This window comes from Anomaloglossus baeobatrachus, chromosome 6, assembly GCF_048569485.1.
Source record: "Anomaloglossus baeobatrachus isolate aAnoBae1 chromosome 6, aAnoBae1.hap1, whole genome shotgun sequence".
Lineage (NCBI taxonomy): Eukaryota > Metazoa > Chordata > Amphibia > Anura > Aromobatidae > Anomaloglossus > Anomaloglossus baeobatrachus.
Genome location: NC_134358.1, coordinates 133,916,685 through 133,941,156, shown reverse-complemented (window position 1 = coordinate 133,941,156; position 24,472 = coordinate 133,916,685). Strand labels below are relative to the sequence as shown.

General features: G+C 41.3%; 1 protein-coding gene and 1 long non-coding RNA gene across 2 annotated transcripts in view; both read right to left on the bottom strand.

Annotated features, from left to right (window-relative positions):
• The window catches only part of LOC142244134 (uncharacterized), a 302,411-nt gene that overhangs the window by 86,600 nt on the left and 191,339 nt on the right, over positions 1-24,472 (bottom strand). The gene's annotated exons all lie outside the window — the stretch shown is intronic.
• Positions 854-24,242, bottom strand: PENK (proenkephalin). The gene is made up of 3 exons (XM_075316339.1): positions 23,979-24,242; positions 22,853-22,993; positions 854-1,781 (listed from the first exon to the last, which is right to left on the bottom strand). The coding sequence occupies exons 1-3, from the start codon at positions 23,982-23,984 to the stop codon at positions 1,140-1,142; spliced, it is 789 nt and encodes a 262-aa protein (XP_075172454.1). The 5' UTR covers positions 23,985-24,242; the 3' UTR covers positions 854-1,139.

Genomic DNA, 24,472 nt, shown 5'->3' with positions numbered 1-24,472 from the left:
CCCATCTCCTTCCTTCCGCATTGCTGGCCGAGAGCCGCAGGACGCAGGTAAGATCTGTTCATCGTTCCCGGGGTGTCACACACTGCGATGTGTGCTGCCTCGGGAACATTGAACAACCTCACGTTCAATTTTTAGCAATTGAACGACGTGCATGCGATGAACATTTTAACGTTCAATCGCAATCGCACGTAGCTGTCACACACTACAATATAACTTACGATGCCGGATGTGCGTCACTTAAGACGTGACCCCGCTGACACATCGTAAGATATATTGTAGCGTGTAAAGCCCGCTTAAGGAAGACCAGAGTCCTCTCCTCCTTATAAGAAGAATTGAGAATTATCAGTGATACATTGTAGGTGGAGACGTGTGTGTGTGTGGAGGTGGTAGTGGTAGTGGTAGTGGTGGGGCTAGGGCTAGGGCTGGGGAGGGGGCTGGGAAGGGCGTGTGGGCAGGTGAAGGTATTCAGAAGCTTTCTGATACACATAAATGTTAGGAAATGGCAGCATATGTACGATTTGCAAGTTTTACGAATGGAAGGTTCAATGAAACACTCAAAATAATCGCCAAGTTAATGCAGCTTTAAAGGAACAAATCATATTGTGTATGCAGTTCCATCCCAGGGCAGCATCATATAGAGCAATAGGAGCTGAGCAACTTCATACAGTATATAATTTTATGTTAAAATTTCAGTATTGCAGTATTCATTTAGTAGAAATGCATGCATTTTCTATACTTGACTCTCTTGATGCACAGTTATACAGGGAACTCTGCCCTATGTTACTGTGTCTACAAGAGAAGGTTCACTCCAAGAGCATAACCTGTATATGGAAAAATGACAAACCATGAACTGTGCAGATAAGATGAATAATTTATTTATATACAGTAAGCATTGGTAGATGTATTCTGTTTAAAAGAAAAAAATACAGTAACAAAAATATTTTCAGCATAATACCTACAGTATAAACCAAAGTGTGACAAACTGATTCTGTTGTTGAGTTATAAAGAACACAGAGCCTGGTGTAACAGATTACAAGTTGCATTGTTAACTAAGACAGTAAAAAACTGTACAGTGCAGGCAACACATTACAATAAAATATGGTCAATGAGGCAGTCTTTTTGATACTTGGATAAGGGGGCTAAAATCTCATAAATCCACCATATCTCTTATCCATTTCTGGGGTCTCTTTGGAATAGCTTTCACCATCTTCATCTGAAGGAAGAAGAGAATCTGCAAAGCGCCTCATGAAACCTCCATATCTTTTCTGGTAGTCTTGCCACCATTCTGGCCTGCCTACTCTTCTCATGAAGCCTCCATAACGCTTCTGTAATTCCCTTCCTTCATCTTCTGTGTCTGAACTTCTTCGGTAATCTCTCATGAACCCCCCATATCTTTTGCTGATCTCTCCTGGCGTCTCACTGTTGTTGTCACGATAAAGACCAGATTCAGGATCCACACCAGTGCCCAGAAGCTCCCTTAGGAGATCTGATGTGTCACTATCATACTCTTTCTTCATGAATCCTCCATATTTCTTAGTAAGAATTTCTCCACCATTGGATTCCTCTTCGGGTTCAACATGGTACAACTCATCCATTTTCTTTTTCATGAAGCCGCCATATCTTTTCATAAAACCTCCATACTTTTTGGCAAGTAAATGGCTATCGATGCCTTGTTCTTTCTCTGCCTCTTGAGAGTTGTCTTTGGAAGTTTGCAGAAGCTCTTTGCAGGAATTCCATGCTCTGGCCGTTGGTAGCTTACCCTCACATTCTAACGTGCAAGCCTGAAAAGAGGGAAAAGTTGTTTAACAACAAGTAGTAATTTTAGTTTTCATATTTGTGAAGATTAGCTTCAACTTGTGAGAGATTAATTATGACTTTCTGATTGTGTCTTATACAAAACTATTGAAACATTTCCTACAACAATGCTGGCCAAACCTAGCCCTAGTATTTTGACAGTCCCGACTATGCTTCAGTAGTTCACATCGTCATTGGAGCCAATTACTGAGATAAGCATCTTGGCCAAGGTATATGGCATGAGCCATTGAGCTTGGTAATTGGCCGTTATGAGCTATTAACGTGATGTCGGCTCTGCAAGCAAAACACTTAAACCAATGCAGTGGTGGGGAGCTGGCACTGGTCCTGGAGAGGGTAAGTACCTGCTCTGTTATGTTAGGAACACAAAACCATTAGGATGTCACTATCTATCTATCTATCTATCTATCTATCTATCTATCTATCCATCCTCCTTTTCAACATTGTAGACACTAAAACTATATTTTAACACTTACAGTTAGCTGCAGAAATATTTGGACAGTGACTGAATCTTCGTTATTTGGGTTCTATGCCCCACTGTTTTTGATTTAAAATGAATTAACTGAGATGCAATTGAATTGGAGACTTTCTGGTTTAATTAAAGGGTTTGAATTAAAATATCCTGTGAAACGTTTAGGAATTGCAACCATTTTTCTACAAAGCCTCCTCATTTCAGTGGCTCAAATGTAATTGGACAAAAAAACTATACCATAAATAAAATGTTCATTTTTAATACCTTATAGAAAGTCAATTGAAGGCAATGACTGCCTGACATCTGGAAGCCATATGCAACACCAAATGCTGGGTTTCCTCCTTTGTCATCCGTTGCTTGTTTGTGGGTCTTGCTGCTTTATGTTTTGTCTTAAGCATGTGAAATACATGATCGATGGGGTTGGGATCTAGTGATTGACTCGGCCATCGCAGAATATTCCAATTTTTTACCTTAAAAAATTCCTGAGTTGCTTTTGCAGTGTATTTTGAGTGATTATTCATCTGTATTATGAAGCATCATTCAATACAATTTGGTTGAATCTGAGTAGAAAGTATAGCCCTGCACATTTCAGAATTCACCCAGCTGCTTCTGTTTTCAGTCACATAATCAATAAACACTAGTGACCGAGGGCCATTAGAAGCCATGCATACTCGGCCATCACACTGCCTCCACCAAGTTTTACAGTGAATATGGTATGCTTTTGATCTTCCAAGCCTTCTCCATATTTTTTTCTTGCCATCATTCTGGTACAGGTTAATTTTAGTTTTATCTGTCCATATAATGCTTTTCCAGAGCTGGGCTGGCTTCTTTAGATATTTTTTGGCACAGTTTATTCTGACCTTTCTATTTTTAAGGGTTATTATTGGCTTGCACCTTGTGGTGAACCCTCTGTATTTGCTCTCATGAAGTCTTCTCTTTATCGTAGACTTAGATACTGAAACACCTAGTTCCAGGAATGTGTACTTCACTTGGGTGGATGTTGTGGGTTTTCCTTTACCATGGAAAGTATTCTGCGATCATCTACTACTGTTGTCTTCCCTGAATGTCCTGGTCTGTTTGAATTCCGAAACTCGCCAGGGCGCTCTTTTTTTTTTGCAGATTGTACCAAACTTTTGATTTGGCTACTCCCAACATGTCTGCTATCTCTCTGATGGATTTCTTCGTCTTTTTTTTCCTGCCTTATAATGGTCTATTTGTTTTCTATAGAGAGCTTCTATTTACACATGTTGTTGTTTCGCGGCAAAGGCTTCCAAATGCAAATGCCACACCTATAATAAGCTCCAGACCTTTTACCTGTTTAATTGGTGATTCATTAATGAGGGAATAACAGATGCAATTGATTAAAAAGCTTTTGAGTTAATTGTCCAATTACTTTTGGTCCCATGAAAAGAGGCAGCTACATATTAAAGAAATGTAATTCCTAAACCTCTAAGAGAATACCCTCAAATTAAAGCTGACAGTCTGCACTTTAAGCCAATATTGATTATATAACTGCATCTTGAATATGTTTTGGTAAACAGCTGAAATGCCCAAACTTGTGGTGCTGTCCAAATATTTCTGAACCTAACCCTGTTCCTGAATTTTTTCCAATAGATGTTCTGTATTGCCTCTTTTGAAGAAGGTAGGGTTTCCTTTGAAGAAAGATTAATTAAATTATAAAGTTTGAACTCCGAGTACATGTCCTATAGAACACTTTCATATGTCATTCCAAAATGCCTTCTGACACATTCTAATATATTTTTTATATATGTTTTTGAAGAATTGAATTTGCTGGAAGCAGATCTGTTCTCTGATTGCCCATTTTTTGTCAAATAAAGTCATAATTCATATTTTAGAACTTGTGCTACGGTGCTATTACATTTTGCCAAAAAGCTTAGAATGTACTAAAAAGTAACTACTGCGCATATATACAAATGCTATGTATAAATATATATTATCACCACTGGAATAAGAAAAAGGGAAACATTAGGCCTATAATTTTCAGCTTTGAAAATTGTCAATAACAGTTGTTACTGAGACATCAGCAAGCCATCTTGAGTCTTGAGCTGTTTTGAAGTAGATATCAGTATGTCTGATATTTAGAAAACTTCAAAGACGTAAGAACTGCTATGATGAAGGACAAAATATTAGTCTGCCTATGTACTTGGAGTGACTTGCACCAGTAATTTTAGTTTTTGGTGTATTATTAATGAAACCAAGAAAGAATCTAGATTCCATACATATTTGGAACCATCCTAATGGGCATTGTCAGTGTGAGTCATAGCAACTCTGTTATAGGGGGATACAGTTGAAACCAGAAGTTTACATACACTATCTAAAAAGTCACATGTGCATGTTTCTCTCCCTATCTGCGCCGCAAATCATTCAACTGAAGTAAAGCGCTGACGGCAGCACCGGCTCTGTGTACCGGACAAGATCATAGAAGGGACAATGTGCCTGCGGTCAGCAAAAAGCAGGTAAGAGGACACCGAGGGAACGGAGGACAGGTGAGAAGTATCTTTTGTGGGGCCCACACTTGTGTAAAAGAAGAGGGTGGGGGGTTTTCAGCATAAAAATGTGCTGAAAAAGTTGGCTTATACACGAGTATATTCGGTGTTCTGATATTTCATGTCAGATAGTGAGAAAAAAATGCATATGTGTCATTTTAGATAGTGTATGTAAGCTTCTGGTTTCCACTGTATATGTGTGTATTAGGATGATAGGTCACCAGTGAAAATATAAGGTTAATATTTCAAGAAATTAAATACAGATGCTAGAAAGGGTGGATCAGCATCAGTCAAAAGGGACTTGCATTTTAAAGATACAGAAAGTACTAAAACTTATAAGATTTTCTGCTAAATCATGTCTTAAACATTTACAATAATTGGAACTAAGCACCGCATTGAATTACTATTGTTTATTTATATGTGACTACCATGTGAAAGACAAGATTTAGCCAAAAAGTTCCCTCGTTATGACATTACATCATCCTTTGGGATTGATCTGTTTTATTCTATTACTAAATTGATAAATTAATAAACAAGTGTTTGTACGGTTCTTGTGATGTCTGGCATCAAAACATTAGCAGCAGGTTCTTTAATTCCTGTAAGTTGTGCGTTATGGCCTTAGATGGTTTGGACTTTTTTCTCCAGCACATCCCAAAGATGCTTAAAGGGAATATGTCAGCAGGTTTTTGTTACCTCATCTGTGAACAGCATGATGTAGGTAAAGAGATCCTGAATCCAATGATGTATCACTTAGATTACTGGGTGCAGCCGTTCTGACACAATCAGAATTTTTAGTTTTAGCCATCCAACAGCAGAGCTGAGAGAGCTGTCCTGCCCAGATCAGGCACCAGGCTTTCTATAGAGATTGTACATTGACAATGAGGTGTCAATCAGAAAAGGGGGTGTGCCAGACTGCTTTGTGTGTGATATTGTAGTCTGTGCAATGATAATGGTCCTGCTGCTTAAATAAACATAGGAAATAAACAACAGATCAGACCTTGACAAGACAGGCATCCCTGAACTCTGCTTTAACCCTTGCAGCATGCTGGATTCAAATTACATAGCAAAAACCTGCTAACTGTCATGATTCTGGACTAGTATTCTCCGTTCCAGAGTTTCACAGACCCGGCCTGGCGCATGTCAGGCCGGGTCTGTGAACTCCAATCAGCCTCATTCTGGTCTCAGGAGACACTATATATGGTCTATGAACCTGCATTCCTGTGCTGGTTATAGTTTTTCTCTGCAGCCTGTGACTTGCTCTGGTAAGATTTCCTGGTTTATCTGAATCCTTGTTCTCGTGCCCTGACCTGTATCCTCCCCTGTTCGTCCATCTGTCCCAGTCCCTGACTTCTCACTCCTGTCTGTTGTTTGTGTTTCCCTCTGCTCCTCTGCATTCCTGATCTCCCGGTTTCTGATTCGGTTCTGTTTTCTGACTTCATTTTGATCCTCCCTCTGCACGGACTTGAATTCCTGGCTTGTGCCTGACTGTTTGGCTACTCTATTGCCACCTGGTGGTTTGCCTGTTTGCTGCCTGCTGGAGTTACTCTGCTGTACTTCAGCTGCCTTTCTGTTACAGTGTAACTTTGACTCTCCTTCACTATTCTGCTGCCACCTAGTGGGGAATACGCTGTACTACGTCTTGCTAGGCCTTTGTACGCATGACACTGACATATCCTTTAAAGGCCAAGAACATTTTGATCCTTTGTCATGTTCATCAATCCATTTCTGAATAATTGCTGCAGTGCGTCAGGGTGCTTTATCCTGCTAAAAGATGCCGCTATCATTATGGGTATGCCAATGCCATAGAGAGGTTTACTCAGTATGCAATCATGTTTATTAGGGTGGTATATATCAATGTAACATCCAAATTAAGGCCAAATCCCAAGATTTTAGAGCATAATATTGTGAGACCATCACACTGCCTCCTACAATTTGCCTTTTCCTCATAGTACCTCCTTCCGCCATCTTTACACCAGGTAAGAAAATCCAAATAAACAACATGGTGTAAAGAGACACGTAATTCATCAGCCTCCATGGTCTGATACATCCATTACTCCATGGTCTAGTTCTGATGCAGACGTGCGCATTGTAAGGGCACCCTGAACGTCCTGCAGCCATGCAGCCTTGTGCACAGATAGCTGCTGTGTACAGTCTGCTGTGACAAGTTTCTCCTTAAGATATCAGGAGGATATTTCATTTTTCAGCAATTTGTGCTATAGTAGTGTTTTAGATTCAGTGAAGATGGACCACAATGGCTGGCATCGGTAAGCTTTGGGTGCCCATGACCCTACGTCCGGTTCACCAGTTATCCTTCCATGGACCACTTTTAGTGGGTTCTAACCACTGCATACTGGACAAATCACGACACCTGCTATTTTGGAGATTCTATTACGCAGTTGTCTATCCACAACAATTAAGCGGGCTTTACACGCTACGATATCGCTAGCAATTGCTAGCGATATCGTACGCAAAAGCACCCGCCACCGTCGTGCATGCGATTTCGTGTGATCGCTGCCGCAGCGAACATTGTCGCTATGGCAGCGTCACACGCACTTACCTGGTCGTGGCGTCGTTGTGAGTGCCGAATAATCCCTCCCTCAAGGGGGAGGGACGTTCGGCATCACAGCGACGTCACCGCAACGTCACTAAGCGGCCGGCCAGTCAAAGCGGAGGGGCGGAGATGAGCGGGACGTAACATCCCGCCCACCTCCTTCCTTCCGCGTTGCGGCCGGCGGCAGGTAAGGAGATGTTCCTCGCTCCTGTGGTGTCATACACAGCGATGTGTGCTGCCGCAGGAGTGATGAACAACATCGATAATCAACCATTACCGATTTTTGGTTTTGGAACGACCTCTCCATGGTGAACGATGTTCACCATTTTTGAGGCCGCTTAAGGTCGCTGGTAAGTGTCACACGCTGCGATATCGTTAATGACGCCGGATGTGCGTCACTAACAACGTGACCCCGGCGATAAAACATTAACGATATCGTAGCGTGTAAAGCCCCCTTTAGTCTCTTGTAAAAGTTGCTCAAATCCTGATTCTTGTACATTTTTTCCATTCTTATTTCCAACACATTAACGTCAAGAATTGATTTGTTTGACTTCCTGGCTAATATATTTCCCCTGTTAGTAGGCTGAGTTGTATCAAGGTCCTTATATTAACATAATTATGTTAACTTTCATCTTCACTAAACCTCACAGTGGTTTCAATCTTTTAGGGCTGATTGTTGTACATCCTTGAGCCTCAATGTCTCTTTAGTTTCCTCAGTGGATAATGAATGCTCAGTTAGGCTGTGTTTACACATGCCTAAGGATCCATATACTGGGACCCACAGGCGGCACTAAGCAACCACAGATTGGTAAACATTTACTGAGAAGAAGTAATTTAATGCCTTGTTTACACAGGCAGACTGCAGTAAACGATGCGCACTGAACTACCTGTAGTAAATCGCTCAGTGCGCTTAGGCTGCCACTTTTCTCAGCCGCACGAATCCAGTTTATACATGTCATTCATGGAGTGATCAGCAGCACGTTTACACTGAAGGATTATCCTGAAACAAGCGTTCTTGAAAATACTAATTTTTATTGATGACAAGCACTACCATGCTCGGGTGCTCGACACTCATAACAAGCAGTTAATGAACGGATGGGCATGACTCAGGGCTCAGTCTTAGGTCCCCTCCTCTTCTCTCTATACACCGCCCCCATTGGGCAAACCATCAGCAGATTTGTTTTCCAGTATCATCTTTATGTTGATGGCACCCAATTATCCACCTCTTCTCCAGATATTCCCCCACCTTAATACAAAATACCAGTGATTGTCTGCTACCTGCTCCCTCTATGTAAAACTGAATCTTTCCAAAACTGAACTTCTCATGTTTCCTCCCTCTACCAACCTACCTATACCTGATATTTCAATTCCCTTTTGTAAAACAACCATAACTCACAAGCAGCATGAATGCTGTCTTTGGGGAAAATCTGACACATAACTTTCCTTTATTCCCTATATCCAATCACTAACTCGCTTATGTCACCTGCATCTTACAAACATCTCCAGAATCTGACCTTTTCTTACCTTCAAACTGCAAAATCACTTAATGTCGCTCTTATTCATTCTCGTCTGGACTACTGTAACTCTTTACTGATCAGTCTCTCTAACTAAACTTTATCCTCTCCAGTCTATTCTGAATGGAGCAACCTGGTCATGTTTCTGTCCAGTCACTTCACCAATGCCTCCACCTTGTGCCAGTTATTTCACTGACTGCCCATCAGCTATAGAATACAACAGGAACGTATCTCTGTCACCCACAAAGCTATCTTACATTTCCTACCTGATCTGTCTATCACCTTACCCAAGCCCTCTGTTCTACAAGTGATCTAAAGGCTACTTTACACACTGCGATATCGGTCCCGATATCGCTAGTGTGGGTACCCGCCCCCATCTGTTGCGCGACACGGGCAAATCGCTGCCCGTGCCGCACAACATCGTCCAGACCCGTTACACATACTTACCTGCCCCGCGACGTCGCTGTGACCGGCGAACCGCCTCCTTTCTAAGGGGGCGGTCCGTGCGGCGTCACAGCGACGTCACTGAGCGGCCGCCCAATACCAGCGGAGGGGCGGAGATGAGCGGGACGTAACATCCCGCCCACCTCCTTCCTTCCGCATAGCGGCCGGAGGCAGGTAAGGAGAGCTTCCTCGTTCCTGCGGCGTCACACATAGAGATGTGTGCTGCCGCAGGAGCGACGAACTACATCGTTACTGCTGCAGTAACGATAATCGAGAATGGACCCCCATGTCACCGATAAGCGATTTTGCACGTTTTTGCAACGATGCAAAATCGCTCATCGGTGTCACACGCAGCAACATCGCTAATGCGGCCGGATGTGCGTCACAAATTCCGTGACCCCAACGATTCCGCATTCGCGATGTCGCAGCGTGTAAAGCCCCCTTAAGTCTAACATCCTCCATAATCTGAATCTCCCACTCCCGTCTCCAAGACTTTTCATGTGCTGCGCCAATATTCTGGAATGAACTACCCCAAACGATTCGACAAATATCCAGCCCCCATGTTTTTAAGTTTGCTTTAAAACATCTCTCTTTAGACAGGTCTATCACCTAAACTCACTAACCTCACTCTCCTTTGCTCCTTCCTTCTAAATGTTAATCATAATTTGCTCCCTCCTATTCATTTGCCTCCACATCCTGCATGCACCCAATAGTGCATGGTAATTGGACTAAGGCGGGCTTTGCACACTACGACATCACAGGCCGATGCTGCGATGTCGAGTGCGATAGTCCCCGCCCCCGTCGCAGCAGCGATATGTGGTGATAGCTGGCGTAGCTTCACACACACACTCACCTGCCGTGCGACGTCCCTGTGGCCGGCGACCCGCCTCCTTGTTAAGGGGGCGGGTCGTGCGGCGTCACTGCGACGTCACACGGTAGGCGGCCAATCAGAGCGGAGGGGCGGAGATGAGCAGGATGTAAACATCCTGCCCACCTCCTTCCTTCCGCATATCCTACGGAAGCCGCAGTGACGCCGGTAGAAGATGTTCCTCGCTCCTGCGACTTCACACACAGCGATGTGTGCTGCCGCAGGAGCGAGGAACAACATCGGACCATTGCGTCAGCGTAATTATGAATTACGCCGATGCTGTACCGATGATACGATTACGACGCTTTTGCGCTCGTTAATCGTATCATCCAGGCTTTACACACTGCGATGTCGCATGCGATGCCGGATGTGCGTCACTTTCAATTTGACCCCACCGACATCGCACCTGCGATGTCACAGTGTGCAAAGTGCCCCTTAGACTAATACTAGCTGATGACTGGATCATGCAGCTTTATATGAAAACCCCTATAATTGCTGGACCATATATACAGTCATATGAAAAAGTTTGGGCACCCCTATTAATGTTAACCTATTTCCTTTATAACAATTTGGGATTTTGCAACAGCTATTTCAGTTTCATATATCTAATAACTGATGGACTGAGTAATATTTCTGAATTGAAATGAGGTTTATTGTACTAACAGAAAATGTGCAATCTGCATTTAAACTAAATTTGACAGGTACATAAGTATGGGCACCTCAACATAAAAGTGACATTAATATTTTGTAGATCCTCCTTTTGCAAAAATCATAGCCTCTAGTCGCTTTCTGTAGCTTTTAATGAGTTCCTGGATCCTGGATGAAGGTATTTTTGACCATTCCTGTTTACAAAACAATTCCAGTTCAGTTAAGTTTGATGGTCGCCGAGCATGGACAGCATGTGTTACGGGGGGCTGTCGGATAATAAAACCTAAAGGAATGTCAGACAGTCAGGGTCCACCGTGCAAAGACTCTGCTGCAGACTATGGCAGAGGATAAGGGGTATATAAGTGTGCCACTGTAAAAAATAATAGCACAAGTGCAGAGTGCAATACCTCTGTTAAACTCAGAGGAATATAATTAGAAAATAAAGCAATTCCTCCCTTACTTGGAGGGTGTGTGGAATGGTCTCTGTTAAAGATCACAGAGACAAAAGCAGTGAGTGTGAAATGGCACCTACCTAGGTCCGTTTCTCTAGTGGTGCCAGGAGACGGACAGCAGCGTAAGCCGCACAAAGCTCCTACCTGCGTTCGCTCCACTAGTGTGCGAGGACACGAACCACTAGATATGGCACCTGCCTAGGTCCGCTCTTCTAGTGGTGCAAAAGAGACGGACAGCAGCATAAGCCGCACAAAGCTCCTACCTCTGTTTGCTCCCCTAGTGTGCGAGGATACGAACAACTGCCAGACGCAGTATAAGGAACGTTACCCTAGCGGCAACGTCCACCTACGAGTAGAATCACAAGGCTCAGCCGGACCATGTGCCTCAGGCACCTGCCTATGTCCGCTCCACTAAGAGGTAAGGATACGGACTGCAGCCGAAGCTGTAAGGTATAAAATTGCTACCCTGCCGGTAGCGCTCACCTAACATAGACAGAGAGATGCCTAGAGGGACGTGCACAGGACGTCTTCCCTCATGCATGAACCAAAAGGACTGAGCGCCGGGCGGCGTGCGTCAGGGTCTTATATAGACTCTCTGCCTCATCCAAGATGGAGGACACCAGAGCCAATCCGCTGCCAGAATGACAGCAATGACATCACGCTGGCCTATCACCGAGCAAAGCGTCACAAGCACATGACCAGCGACCAATCGGCATAGAAGGTGTCAGAGACATGTGACCACGTGTCACAAGCACATGACCAGTGTCCAATCAGCTTAGAAGGTGTCAGAGACATGTGACCTCGTGTCAGCGATGATGTCACCCGCACATGTGCAATGGCTCCAAGATAGGACTTAGTCTCCAGCGCTTGCACATGTGCAGTAGCAAGAAATCCGGACATAGTCTCCAGAGCCACAGCAACCGTAACAGCATGCTTCACATCATCCCACAGATGTTCAATGATATTCAGGTCTGGGGACTGGGATGGCCATTCCAGAACATTGTAATTGTTCCTCTGCATGAATGCCTCAGTAGATTTGGAGCGGTGTTTTGGATTATTGTCTTGCTGAAGAATCCCCTGCGTAACTTCAACTTCGTCACTGATTCTTGCACATTATTGTCAAGAATCTGCTGATACTGAGTTGAATCCATGCGACCCTCAACTTTAACAAGATTCCCAGTGCTGGCATTGGCCACACAGCCCCAAAGCATGATGGAACCTCCACCAAATTTTACTTTGGGTAGCAAGTGCTTTTCTTGGAATGCCGTGTTTTTTTGCCTCAATGCATAACCTTTTTGTATGACCAAACAACTCAATTTTTGTTTCATCAGTCCACAGGATCTTCTTCTAAAATGTAACTGGCTTGTCCAAATGTTCTTTGGCATACCTCAGGAGACTCTGTGGCATGCTTGCAGAAACAACTTCTTGCGCATCACTCTCCCATACAGCTTCTCCTTGTGTAAAGTGCGCTGTATTGTTGACCGATGCACAGTGACACCATCTGCAGCAAGATAAAGCTGCAGGTCTTTGGAGGTGGTCTGTGGATTGTCCTTGACTGTTCTCACCATTCTTCTTCTCTGCCTTTCTGATATTTTTCTTGGCCTGCCACTTCTGGGCTTAACAAGAACTGTACCTATGTTCTTCAATTTCCTTACTATGTTCCTCACAGTGGAAACTGACAGTTTAAATCTCTTTACTTTTTGTATCCTTCCCCTGAACAACTATGTTGAATAATCTTTGTTTTCAGATCATTTGAGAGTTGTTTTGAGGAGCCCATGATGCCATTCTTCATAGGAGATTCAAATAGGAGAACTACTTGCAAGTGGCCACCTTAAATACCTTTTCTCATGATTGGATACACCTGCCTATGAAGTTCAAAGCTCAATGAGGTTACAAAACCAATTTAGTGCTTCAGTAAGTCAGTAAAAAGTAGTTAGGAGTGTTCAAAACAAGAAATTGATAACGGTGCCCATACTTATGAACCTGTCAAATTTAGTTTAAATGCAGATTGGACATTTTCTGTTAGTACAATAAACCTCATTTCAATTCAGAAATATTATTGAGTCCATCATTTATTAGATATATGAAACTGAAACATCTGTTGCAAAACCCCTAATTGTTATAAAGAAAAAAGGTTAACATTAATAGGGGTGCCCAAACTTTTTCATATGACTGTAATGAGCTTGTTCTGCCTATGACTTTCTTTATACTCGGGTACTCAAGTGTTGCCCTTCTAAGCATTAACTGCTCGTTACAAGTACCGATAACCCGAGCATGGTAATGCTTGCTCATCCCTATTGGTTTTCAATAATCTTTCAATGTAAAGTCACATCTGGTGTGGATATTTCAGAGTTCTTGGCAGAGATCTGAGTCTAAATTTGGATTTTGCGCTTATAGAGCTGCATGTGTATTAATCCTATTGTAGTTCCACTGAGGAGTAGTAATAACAAACATGTTGTGGATTTTTAAAATCCACAATATATTCATTGATCTGCCATGTGCATAGGGTATGAAATATCCCATTTAATTGCATTCCAGGAGGAGAAGAACTCTGTAAGGGTATAGGCTCAGAATCTGGTCAGAATCCTCAGTGAGCAATCATGGCTTAAAAGGAACCTGTCACCGGATGTTCATAATACTTAACTAATGGTCGGTGCGGAACAGATGGGTCAGATGGGCGTCTCTGTTTTCCAGGTCCCGCTCCTCCTCTTTCGGCCATCTTTGTCCTCCTTATGAAGCTAGTGTGGATCATGCGTTCTACGTTATACACAAAAGACGACATTGAGGTCCTGCGCAGGTGAACTTGGATCTGCCCTAAGCAGGGAAGATCAAATTGCGCCTGCGTAGGACCTCACCGTTGGCTAGTGTAGAAAACGTAGAACGTGTGATCCACACTAGCTTCAGAAGGAGGGCAAAGATGGCCGAAAGAGGAGGTGTGGGACCCGGAGAATGGAGACGCCCATCGACCAGTCTGCTCCGCACCGACTGTTAGGTAAATATTATAAATATCTGGTGACAGGTTCCCTTTAAAGCGAACCAATCACCAGGATTTTCTTATATAAACTAAAGCCAGTGCTACACTGGCCCGATCATGCTGATTCTATACATACCTTTAGTTGTGAGATTGGATGTATAGTTTTTGAAATACAGGCAAGTAAAGTTACAGAAATGTACAGCTTTTTGTTTGGCAGCAGCTGCCGAATAGCTAATATGTGGGTGGGGTTTTGCTATCTATTCCTGCCCCTGTCTGCTGCCTCGGCAGATGCTAGACTGTATGGGCACCTTCCAGATATGAATTATTTCTGTCCTGTGATAGAAGCGTGTTAGAAATGCTGCCCATACAGTCTAACATCTACAGAGACCAGGCAGCAGACAGGGGCGGGAATAAGTAGCAAAACCACACCCACATATTAGCTATTCGGCAGCTGCTGCCAATCAGAAAGCTGTACATGTCTGTAACTTTACTTGCCTGTATTTCAAAACCTATACATCCGATCTGACAACTACAGGTATGTATAGAATCAGCCTGATTGTCCCAGTCAGGGCCAGATTATAGGCAGGGCAGGCGGGGCTGCCGCCCAGGGGCCCTCACCACAAGAGCCTCCAAGGGGGCCCCCACCACCATCTGTCTTCGGCTTCCTGTGTTGGCGGCCCCCATGATCATAGCTGGCTTTATCATCTACATGTGAGTAGTGCAGTTGCACAGGGTGCCGTCCGCCAGGCTCCAGAGGGGGGCAGTGCAGGGAGACAGATGTCATTTTGATTTGCTGCTCCCTCACTGCGTGTTTCCTCTCTGCCGCAGCTGTTATCTGCCCGAGAGGATTGTGGGGGCGGGAAATTCATCGTCTCTGATGTGTCACGGCCATCCTGCTGCTGTGGATGCAGCTAGAGCCTGCACCGTCCATGAGAGATGCAGGCTGTGATAGAAGGACGCGCGGGATGTCAGCTGTGAGAGTAAGGTCACTCAGCAGGTCAGGGGGAAAGGGGTGTAGAGGGGGCCACAGTGCTCTCCAAGTAACTCCAAAACAGAGCTATCAGTAAGGGGGAATAACTGTATATAGCTGTACATGAAAGGTGGAGACAGGGACATTTTATTGCGAGTGGTGTATATTTTGCTCCTGGAGTTGGGGGGTGGAGGGGTGTCATTTTACTGCAAGAGGTGAAGTGTGTATGAACGACCTACATAGGAGCTACATATTGCAGTATAGTCCCTGACACCCATCATTGTTTAAAGCTACCTACACCTCCTTAATTACACTATTCCCTTTTCATATAATCAGAATTTAAGCCTCTTCCCTAGATTATAATCATATAATAATGCTCCCTCCCCCACTAGATTGTAATCTTATAATAATGCCCCCTCCCCCACTGGAGTATAATTATACAATAACACCCTCCCCACACTAATATATAATCATAGCATAACGCCCCACAGAGATTATAATCATATAATAATGCCCCCCACGTAGATTATAATCATATAATAATGCCCCCTCCCCCACTGGAGTATAATCATAGGATAACACTCCCCTCACCTGGAGAGCAATCATAAAATAATGCCCCCCCCCTTCCCCTGGAATATGATAGAGTAAAACACCTCACTAATGGAATATAATCATAAAATAACGCCCCCTCCCTAGAGTGGAGTATAATCATAGAATAATGTCCCCCATCCCTTTGACTATAATCATTATCCCCTTTTTGAGTATATTCATACACTAACTTATTGTGATATAAACGCCTCCTGGAGTATAATTACATACACCCCTTGCAGTAAAATGATGCCCCCCCGGAGTTTAATGTGTTCTTTCCATGTACATGTGCCAGACGTATTGCTGAGTGCCATTCACTGACAGCTATCAGTTTTGTTATTCATATTGACTTCATAAAATGTTGTCATAGTATTATAGCATTCAAAATTTAACTCCTTCACCCCGATTTTCCGTTTTTTTTTATTGTTTGTTTTTTTTTCTCCCCTTCTTCTGAGAGCCGTAATTTTTTTTATTTTTCCATCAATCTTGCCATATAAGGGCTTATTTTTTGCGTGACAAATTGTACTTTTGAGTGAAATCATCAGTTTTACCATATATTGTACTAGGAAAAAGGGAAAAAATCCAAGTGCGATAAAATTGCAAAAAAAGTGCAATTGCACGATTGTTTTTGGGTTATTTTATTCACCCTGTTCACTATATTGTAAAACTACCATGTCAGTATGATGCCGAGTTCATAGATACCAAACAGGTATACTCTTACTTTTATCTAAGGGGTTAAAAAATATTCAGAAGTTTGTTAAAAAATAAGAATTGTGCTTTTGGTGCCATTTTTTGAAACCCGTAGTGTTCTAATTTTTTGGGATGTGAGGCCCAGTGACTGCTAATATTTTTGCGTCTTGAGCTGGTGTTTTCAATTATACAATTTTTATGTAGTTGCTACTTTTTGATCGCCCGTTATTGGATCTTTTTAAAAATTTTGTGGCTACCCAAAAACATAATTTTGGCATTTGGATTTTTTTCTCGCTACACCATTTACCGATCTGATTAATTGATTTTATATTTTTATTGATCGGGCATTTCTGAACTCTGAGATATCAAATATGTGTATATTTTTTTAACTGTTTTATTTTCAGTGGGGCGAATGAGGCATGATTTGAACTTTTTATTTATTTTTTTACATTTTGTATTTATTTTACTAGTCCCCTTGAGAGCTATAAGGATCAGCAGTCTGATCGCTTGTGCATCCCTGTTGATCAGAGCTGTACAGCTCTGATTAGCAGAAATACAGCATTCCTGTGTGAGTCGGCGCTTTGTGCATCCCTGTTGATCAGAGCTGTACAGCTCTGATTAGCAGAAATACAGCATTCCTGTGTGAGTCGGCGCTCTATCGACTGTGACAGAAAATATGTAATGATAGCAACAGGGATCATTACATGGCCCGCCGATACCATAGCAACCATCAACTTCTCGTGATCGTGTCAAGGGGCCACCGATGGCGGCCGGTAACAGCGCAATCCTCGATCTTTCTGTGTGTAAGTGGACAGCTGTGAGTTATCCTGGACTGTATCTGTATTGTAGTACTGGAAATCTGAATGTGGCAGAACAGGATAAGACACATGCTCATTGGATTTATGTCTAATGCTACAGATCGCGCTCTACTGTTATGGCTAAAAATGTTAACGTATATGGGGCCCCCACCAGATTTTCTGCCCAGGGGCCCCCACCAACCTTAATCCGGCCCTGGTCTCAGTACAGCACTGTATTTAGTTTACATAGGAAAATCCTGGAGGTTAGTTCTCTTTGAGCATCCAAGACATCCCCTAAGCTGGGAAACATTCATATCTGTGGGACTAACAGTAGGACCACGGTGCAGTTTACATTCACACCAGTTGACAGTGTAAATTATTACATTCTCTATATAGTAACATGCAATTTAAGAATCTAAAAACTGTATAATAGGCAAAAATGTAGCTAAGCTTTCCTTCACTACCCTAGTATCTAAATATAACCACTATAACCAGTGAAAATACTATATATCTCCATTATTATACAAGTTATGTTCTAAGAGAGTTTCTTCTAGGCACAGTGCCTCTCTTTTCTATAGGTTTCGCCTGGTATTGCACCTCAGTGTATTTCAGTTGGATGAAGCTAATTTGCTGCAAGAGCCCTTGGTAAGGGCGCTGATTCTAGAAAATACTGTAGAATTAGAGCATGCCCATAAAACTTTTATATATGCCCTTACAGATACATTATGCCATACTGAGATCTGCACCTTTGTATCACTATATGTTATAACTTTTTACTACTTTGGCCCATGGCAGCAGTGTTTCATTCAATGAAGTCAATTGAGTCAATTTTCAGTTCTCTGGGATATGAACCATTAGTTCTATGGATACAGTTGCATTTTTTGCAACTCAGGGGAAAAGAAACAAATTTATATTTTAGTTAAAAAACAGAGCTCAAAACACAGAGCAAAGGAAATAATAAAGTGTAATAAAACAAATGATGACTGAAATTGCAGTTGTGTGTATTGGGAGCACAATGGTGGAGCGGGAGTGTGATTGCGCTTTCTCGCTCACTCTTTTCGTCTCTTTTATTTCACTCTCTCTTTGTAACAAAAAGACACGACTCTTTCTGATTACAGGACATAGTGTGTGGGCAGCTATTGCCATTTATCTCTTAAGAGGTGTATATGGTATGGAAGCATCTAGGGGTTTTAAGGTGCTAAAATTAATATTCATAGTTTTAATCTAAAATCTAGTATAGTATTTCTTTAAGCAACTGATCTTGTAAGAGGTTAGTCTACCTTCTGGCATAAAAATATTTCAGAAGACAAAATAGAGGGTGCTGAGTTAATTTCCAAATCTCATTCGCTGGAAATTTGATGGCAGAGCGTCCCTTTATAGTGGAAGTTTATTTATGCTTTAACTAGTGATGAGCGAGCACTACCATGCTCGGGTGCTCTGTACTCGTAACTAGTGATGGGTGAGCACTACCATGCTCGGGGGCTCAGTACTTGTAACTAATGATGAGTGAGCACTGCCATGCTTGGGCACTCAGTACCTGTAACTAGTGATGAGCGAGCACTACCATGCTCGGGGGTTCAGTACTCGTAACTAGTGATGAGCGAGCACTACCATGCTCGGGTGCTTGGTACTCGTAACTAGTGATGAGCGAGCACTACCATGCTCGGGTGCTCTGTACTCGTAACTAGTGATGAGCGAGCACTACCATGCTCGGGTGCTCGGTAGTCGTAACTAGTGATGAGTGAGCACTACCATGCTCAGGTGCTCTGTACTCATAACTAGTGATGAGCGAGCACTACCATGCTCGGGGGCTCAGTATTCGTAACTAGTGATGGGCGAGCACTACCATGCTCGGGTGCTCAGTACTCGTAACTAGTGATGAGTGAGCACTACCATGCTCAGGTGCTCTGTACTCGTAGCAACTAGTGATGAACGTCCACTACCATGCTTGGGTGCTCGTTACTTGTAACGACTAGTGATGAGTGAGCACTACCATGTTCGAGTGCTCGGTACTCATACCGACTAGTGATGAGCGAGCACTACCATGCTCGGGTGCCCTGTACTCATAACAACTAGGGATGAGCGAGCACTACCATGCTTGGGTGCTCGTTACTTGTAACGACTAGTGATGAGTGAGTATTACCATGTTCGAGTGCTCGGTACTCATACCAACTAGTGATGAGAGAGCACTACTATGCTCGGGTGCTCGGTACTAGTGACGGTCGTCCATCACTAGTCGTTACAAGTACGGAACACCCGAACATGAAAGTGCCCACCCATCACTAATCGTTATGCGTACCTAGCACCCAAACATGGTATTGCATGTCCATCACTAGTTGTTACAAGTACCAAGCACCCAAGCATGGTAGTGCTCACTATTCACTAGTTGTTATGAGTTTAGAGCACCCGAGCATGGTAGTGCTTGCCCATCACTAGTTGTTAGGAGTACCAAGTACTGAAGCATGGTAGTGCTCGCCCATCACTAGTCTTAAGGAGTACTGAGCACTCGAGCATAGTAGTGCTTGTCCATCATTAATAGTTACAAGTACCAAGCTCCCGAGCATGGTAGTGCTCGCCCATCACTGGTCATTAGGGGTACTGAGCACTGAAGCATGGTAGTGCTCACCCATCACTAGTCTTAAGGAGTACCGAGCACTTGAGCATAGTAGTGCTTGTCCATCATTAATCGTTACAAGTACCAAGCTTCCGAGCATGGTAGTGCTCGCCCATCACTGGTCATTAGGAGTACAGAGCAATGAAGCATGGTAGTGCTGGCCCATCACTAGTCTTTAGGAGTACCGAGCACTCGAGCATGGTAATGCTTGTGCATCATTAATCGTTACAAGTACCAAGCTCCCGAGCATGGTAGTGCTCGCCCATCACTAGTTGTTACAAGTACTAGGCACCTGAACATGGTAGTATTTGCTCTTCACTAGTTTTAACTAATATATCTGTTGTGTCTTTTTACAGACAGTTTAGACTTTATTATATTGAAGGATCTCACAGAGAAAGAAATAGTGAATTTGTGTTCTGATAGACTGCTGGGTGATTTATCAGGTGCTGAGGGTAGAAGTTAATTGCAGATATCAATCTGTACCATGAGAATATTTTCTAGATTAGGGACTGAACTGCGCCACATTTTTTATACTTGATGACATAATTCACAATATTTGTTTTTTGCTTTTTGTCTATTAATAATGTTAATATAACACCAAGTGGTGTAGAAAAAACTAATCTAGATAATAGATGTATACGGCATTAGATGAAATAAACTGCACAAGCTATGAAACGCTCCAGAAGCTATAACATAAGTGAGCTTTAGTATTCAAAGGGGCATTAATCAAATCAGGGATATTATCTCATGGGGGTTAATGTATTATTATGGCAAATTACAATGTTGGCTGATCAGAATTGACTCATAATAGACACTAATGTTGTATTTGCATAAGACAATGTGATATACAATTATGTGTTTAGAGCGAGATGCAAATGTAGCTGAGCTGAATGTATCATTTTTTTTTGGGGGGGGGTGCACTGATTTCTCAGATTTCATGGTAATGATGATAATAGACATTGTCATTTCTATACTATATATTGTCTAGTCACTGGATAAAACAAATATTCACCCTGTATAGGTCTATGAGAACGAGTTGCTAAAAGGTCCATGGGGTTTGTATTTCTGTCAAATCACTTTAACGAAGTCTAAGGAAAGGAAACCGCCATCATGTTATCAGGAGCTACATATTTATATTGCTACAGGCGACTGTGCCCATCAAAAAAGTAATTAGATGCAGAAGACAGGAAGCTTGTGTAGTGCAGCCTGCCCGCAGCGGTGGTGATAGCGCTGACACCAATACTGAACACTTACATAGTTAGCTTGGTTGAGAAGAGACATATGTGCACATTCAATCACACTCAACCAGGGGATAGAGAGGGTGTGGATAAAGGGAATTGGTAATAATAAGCTTCCTAATCAAACAGGATCCTAAAATAATATTAATAATATTCATTTTATCTAAAATTGCAAGAAAAAAATCTCCCAATATTACTTGTTATACTTGGTAGTGAACTCCAGCCGGGTAAATAGCAGAGCTGATTTTGTCATATAGTCATTACAAGCTCAGAGTGTATTTCAACTTGAGGACTTATCACCGGGCTCAAACAATGGAGAATTTAATTACAAATTCAACTCTGCTACATGTTTAGGTGAATACAAATTGTAACTAACAACTTTACATGTGCAGACTCTTTAAGTAAATATCCACCTCAACCTTTTTATCTCAAATAATAGAATAATTATAGAAACAAATGTCCATTTTGCTCTACTTGTACATTCATTACAAGAAATGAATGACAAGTCACTCATGTTCAATTCTGCCATTACAGCAATCTTCTGAATATGGTCCATTTCTCCATTAGTAAGACTATAGTGAGAATAGGATGTAGTTTAGATATATATATATATATATATATATATATATATATATATATATATAAAATTAATCTTAGTAAAACTGTTTACTAATATTGATTTTATATACATTACACTGCACATGTAAATATGGTCCAGGATGTATTCAGCAATCTAAGTGAAGGTCAAAACGCACCTACAATATATAGACTGCATTTTAGTATTTAAACATTATGTAAGATTGCATGCTCTAATATATAATCCATCTATTGATCTATCTATCTATATATCGATTGATCTATCTATCTATCTATCGATCTATCTATCTAACTATCCATCCATCCATCTAATCTCTATCCCTCTTTTCATCCATCCTTCTATACATCTTTTGGCTACCTATATATATATATATATATATATATATATGTGGATAGATAGCTTTTATCTATCTATCTACCTTTTATCTGTGTAGCTAACCTATCTACTAATCATCTATGTAGCTATAGTCTATACATCCAGCAGTAGACACATTCTTCACTAAGGCAGATTATTTTAATTTACAATTCATCTCCACCCTTTGCTCTGAAAAGTGAATTAAGATTAGACAAAAATGAATTTACATCTGATTTACTTCTATTGTAATTATCGTGTCCCATTCATTGTAATTCTGCCTTATTTGATTTCCTTCTAGTAATAGTACCATACGTCTGTACAATCTATTCTACATACATCATGTGCAATATGCAGCACTAAAGTAACAACCAAAGAATCCTATATATTTATCTATGTTACTTTATGGGTCTTTTACTTTGGGATTGAGAATAAACTAATTAGACTGCTGGAGAACCAATGGAGGGGAAGGATCCATAGATGACTGCCTTTGTCTAATAAATATAAGGTGGCAGAGATTGTGAGCCCATCTGACCACACAGACTGGAGAAGTCACAAGTGGCGCTTTATAGATAAATGTTTCTGTATTTATGAATATTTAAATTTCATGCACAACTTTAAAATGAAACTTTCCTCCTCTCTACATGGCTCTAATACGGGATTGAGCAACTCTGCTGTCCAAGGTGCTGAACCTCTACCTGAGCCTAGTGGAGCACAAGTTGCCATAGTTCACATGTGCACAGTATATAAGAGAATAAACTTACCAAAGAGTTGATTTCAGTTGTTTGTCCCATATGATAAGCACAAGACACACAGTCCTTGCTACATTCTGCTCGGATTGCCACAGCAAGATATGTGGATATAGCCAGGACTATACAGTAGTATTTAGTAACCAGCCCCATTGACTGTAACAAAAAAGTGGAAAATGAGGAATAAGTAACACTGTTCTGAAAACTTCTATTTATTACATAAATACAGAGCTAAAGTATTAGTATTGTAAATGTATCACATAATATAGCACTTATCACACTAATAATAAATATCATGAAGTAGTTTAAATATTAAGAGCTATCAATCTATTTCATATAAGATAATAAAGCACTTATCACACTAAATATATATAATATATATAAATAATATATGTATATATATATATATATATATATAAAAATATATATATATCACATAATATAGTACTTTCTACAATAATAATCATATAGTACTTTTTATACGCATGATATCTATGTATTTATCTATCTATCATATAACATAGCCCCTTCTAAACACATAGACACACACACACACACACACACACACATATATATATGTATATATATATATAACTATATATATAATAGCAGATTTTATACTAATATTATATGATATATCACTTATCACACTGATAATACATGACATAAATAACTTTTCATATTAATATATATATTTATTTATCCCATATAATATAGCACTAATCCCACTAATAATATATATCACATAGCACTTTCATACTAATATCTATCTCTCTATCTATCATAAAATACAGCCCCTTCCACACTAATATATATATATATATATATATATATATACACGCACACAGTATATACACTGTATATCTCACATAGACTAATATCTATCTCTCTATCATATAATATAGCCCCTTATACACTAATTTTATATATAATATATATATATATACTGTAAATATATATATATATATATATATATATATATATATATATATCTATCTCACATAGCACTTTTCATACTAATATAATATAGCACTTATCACACTAGTATGATGTATCGTAAATAACTTTTCATAGTAATAACTATCCCATATAGTATAGCAGTTATCCCACTAATACTGAGGCTGAGCAGTGTGGTACTTACTTGCATGGCAGCGCTGCCACTGATCCCCAATAAGTATCTGGCAGCACAGTGTGCAGGGGCAGCAGGCAGGCAGGCTGGGGAGCAGGACCAGGTCGTCTGGCAGCAGTGAGTCTTGCAGTCCCCTCTGGTAGATGAGAGCAGCAATACTCTCCCAGCTCTCAGCTTTCTTCTAGGACTTGTGCCTGGTTGGAGCCTTGTTAGAAGAATCCCAGAGCTGAGCTACTTTATAATTACATACAAAAAGAGAGCAGGAGCTTCCCCCAATAGCCTGTGGGCTGCATCTGACGCAACTGCTACGTTTCCTGCTCTCAGTCCCATAGCTTCTAATAATTAAGCACAGTCATGATCACCATCAGCACTTATGGGGGAGGACAGACTCCACATACCTGGTGACAATGATATATATGCTGCAAGCTTATGGAATACCTGTTGAATACTTAATAACTCCATATTGAGCATTAATAATAATTATTATTTTTATTTATATAGCATTA

Bases quoted from the DNA above. Each gene is read 5' to 3' on its own strand.
- PENK (XM_075316339.1), bottom strand. The intron at 1,782-22,852 runs GTAAGTTTATTC...CCCTCTTTTCAG, and splicing joins CAACTGAAATCAACTCTTTG to GCTTGCACGTTAGAATGTGA.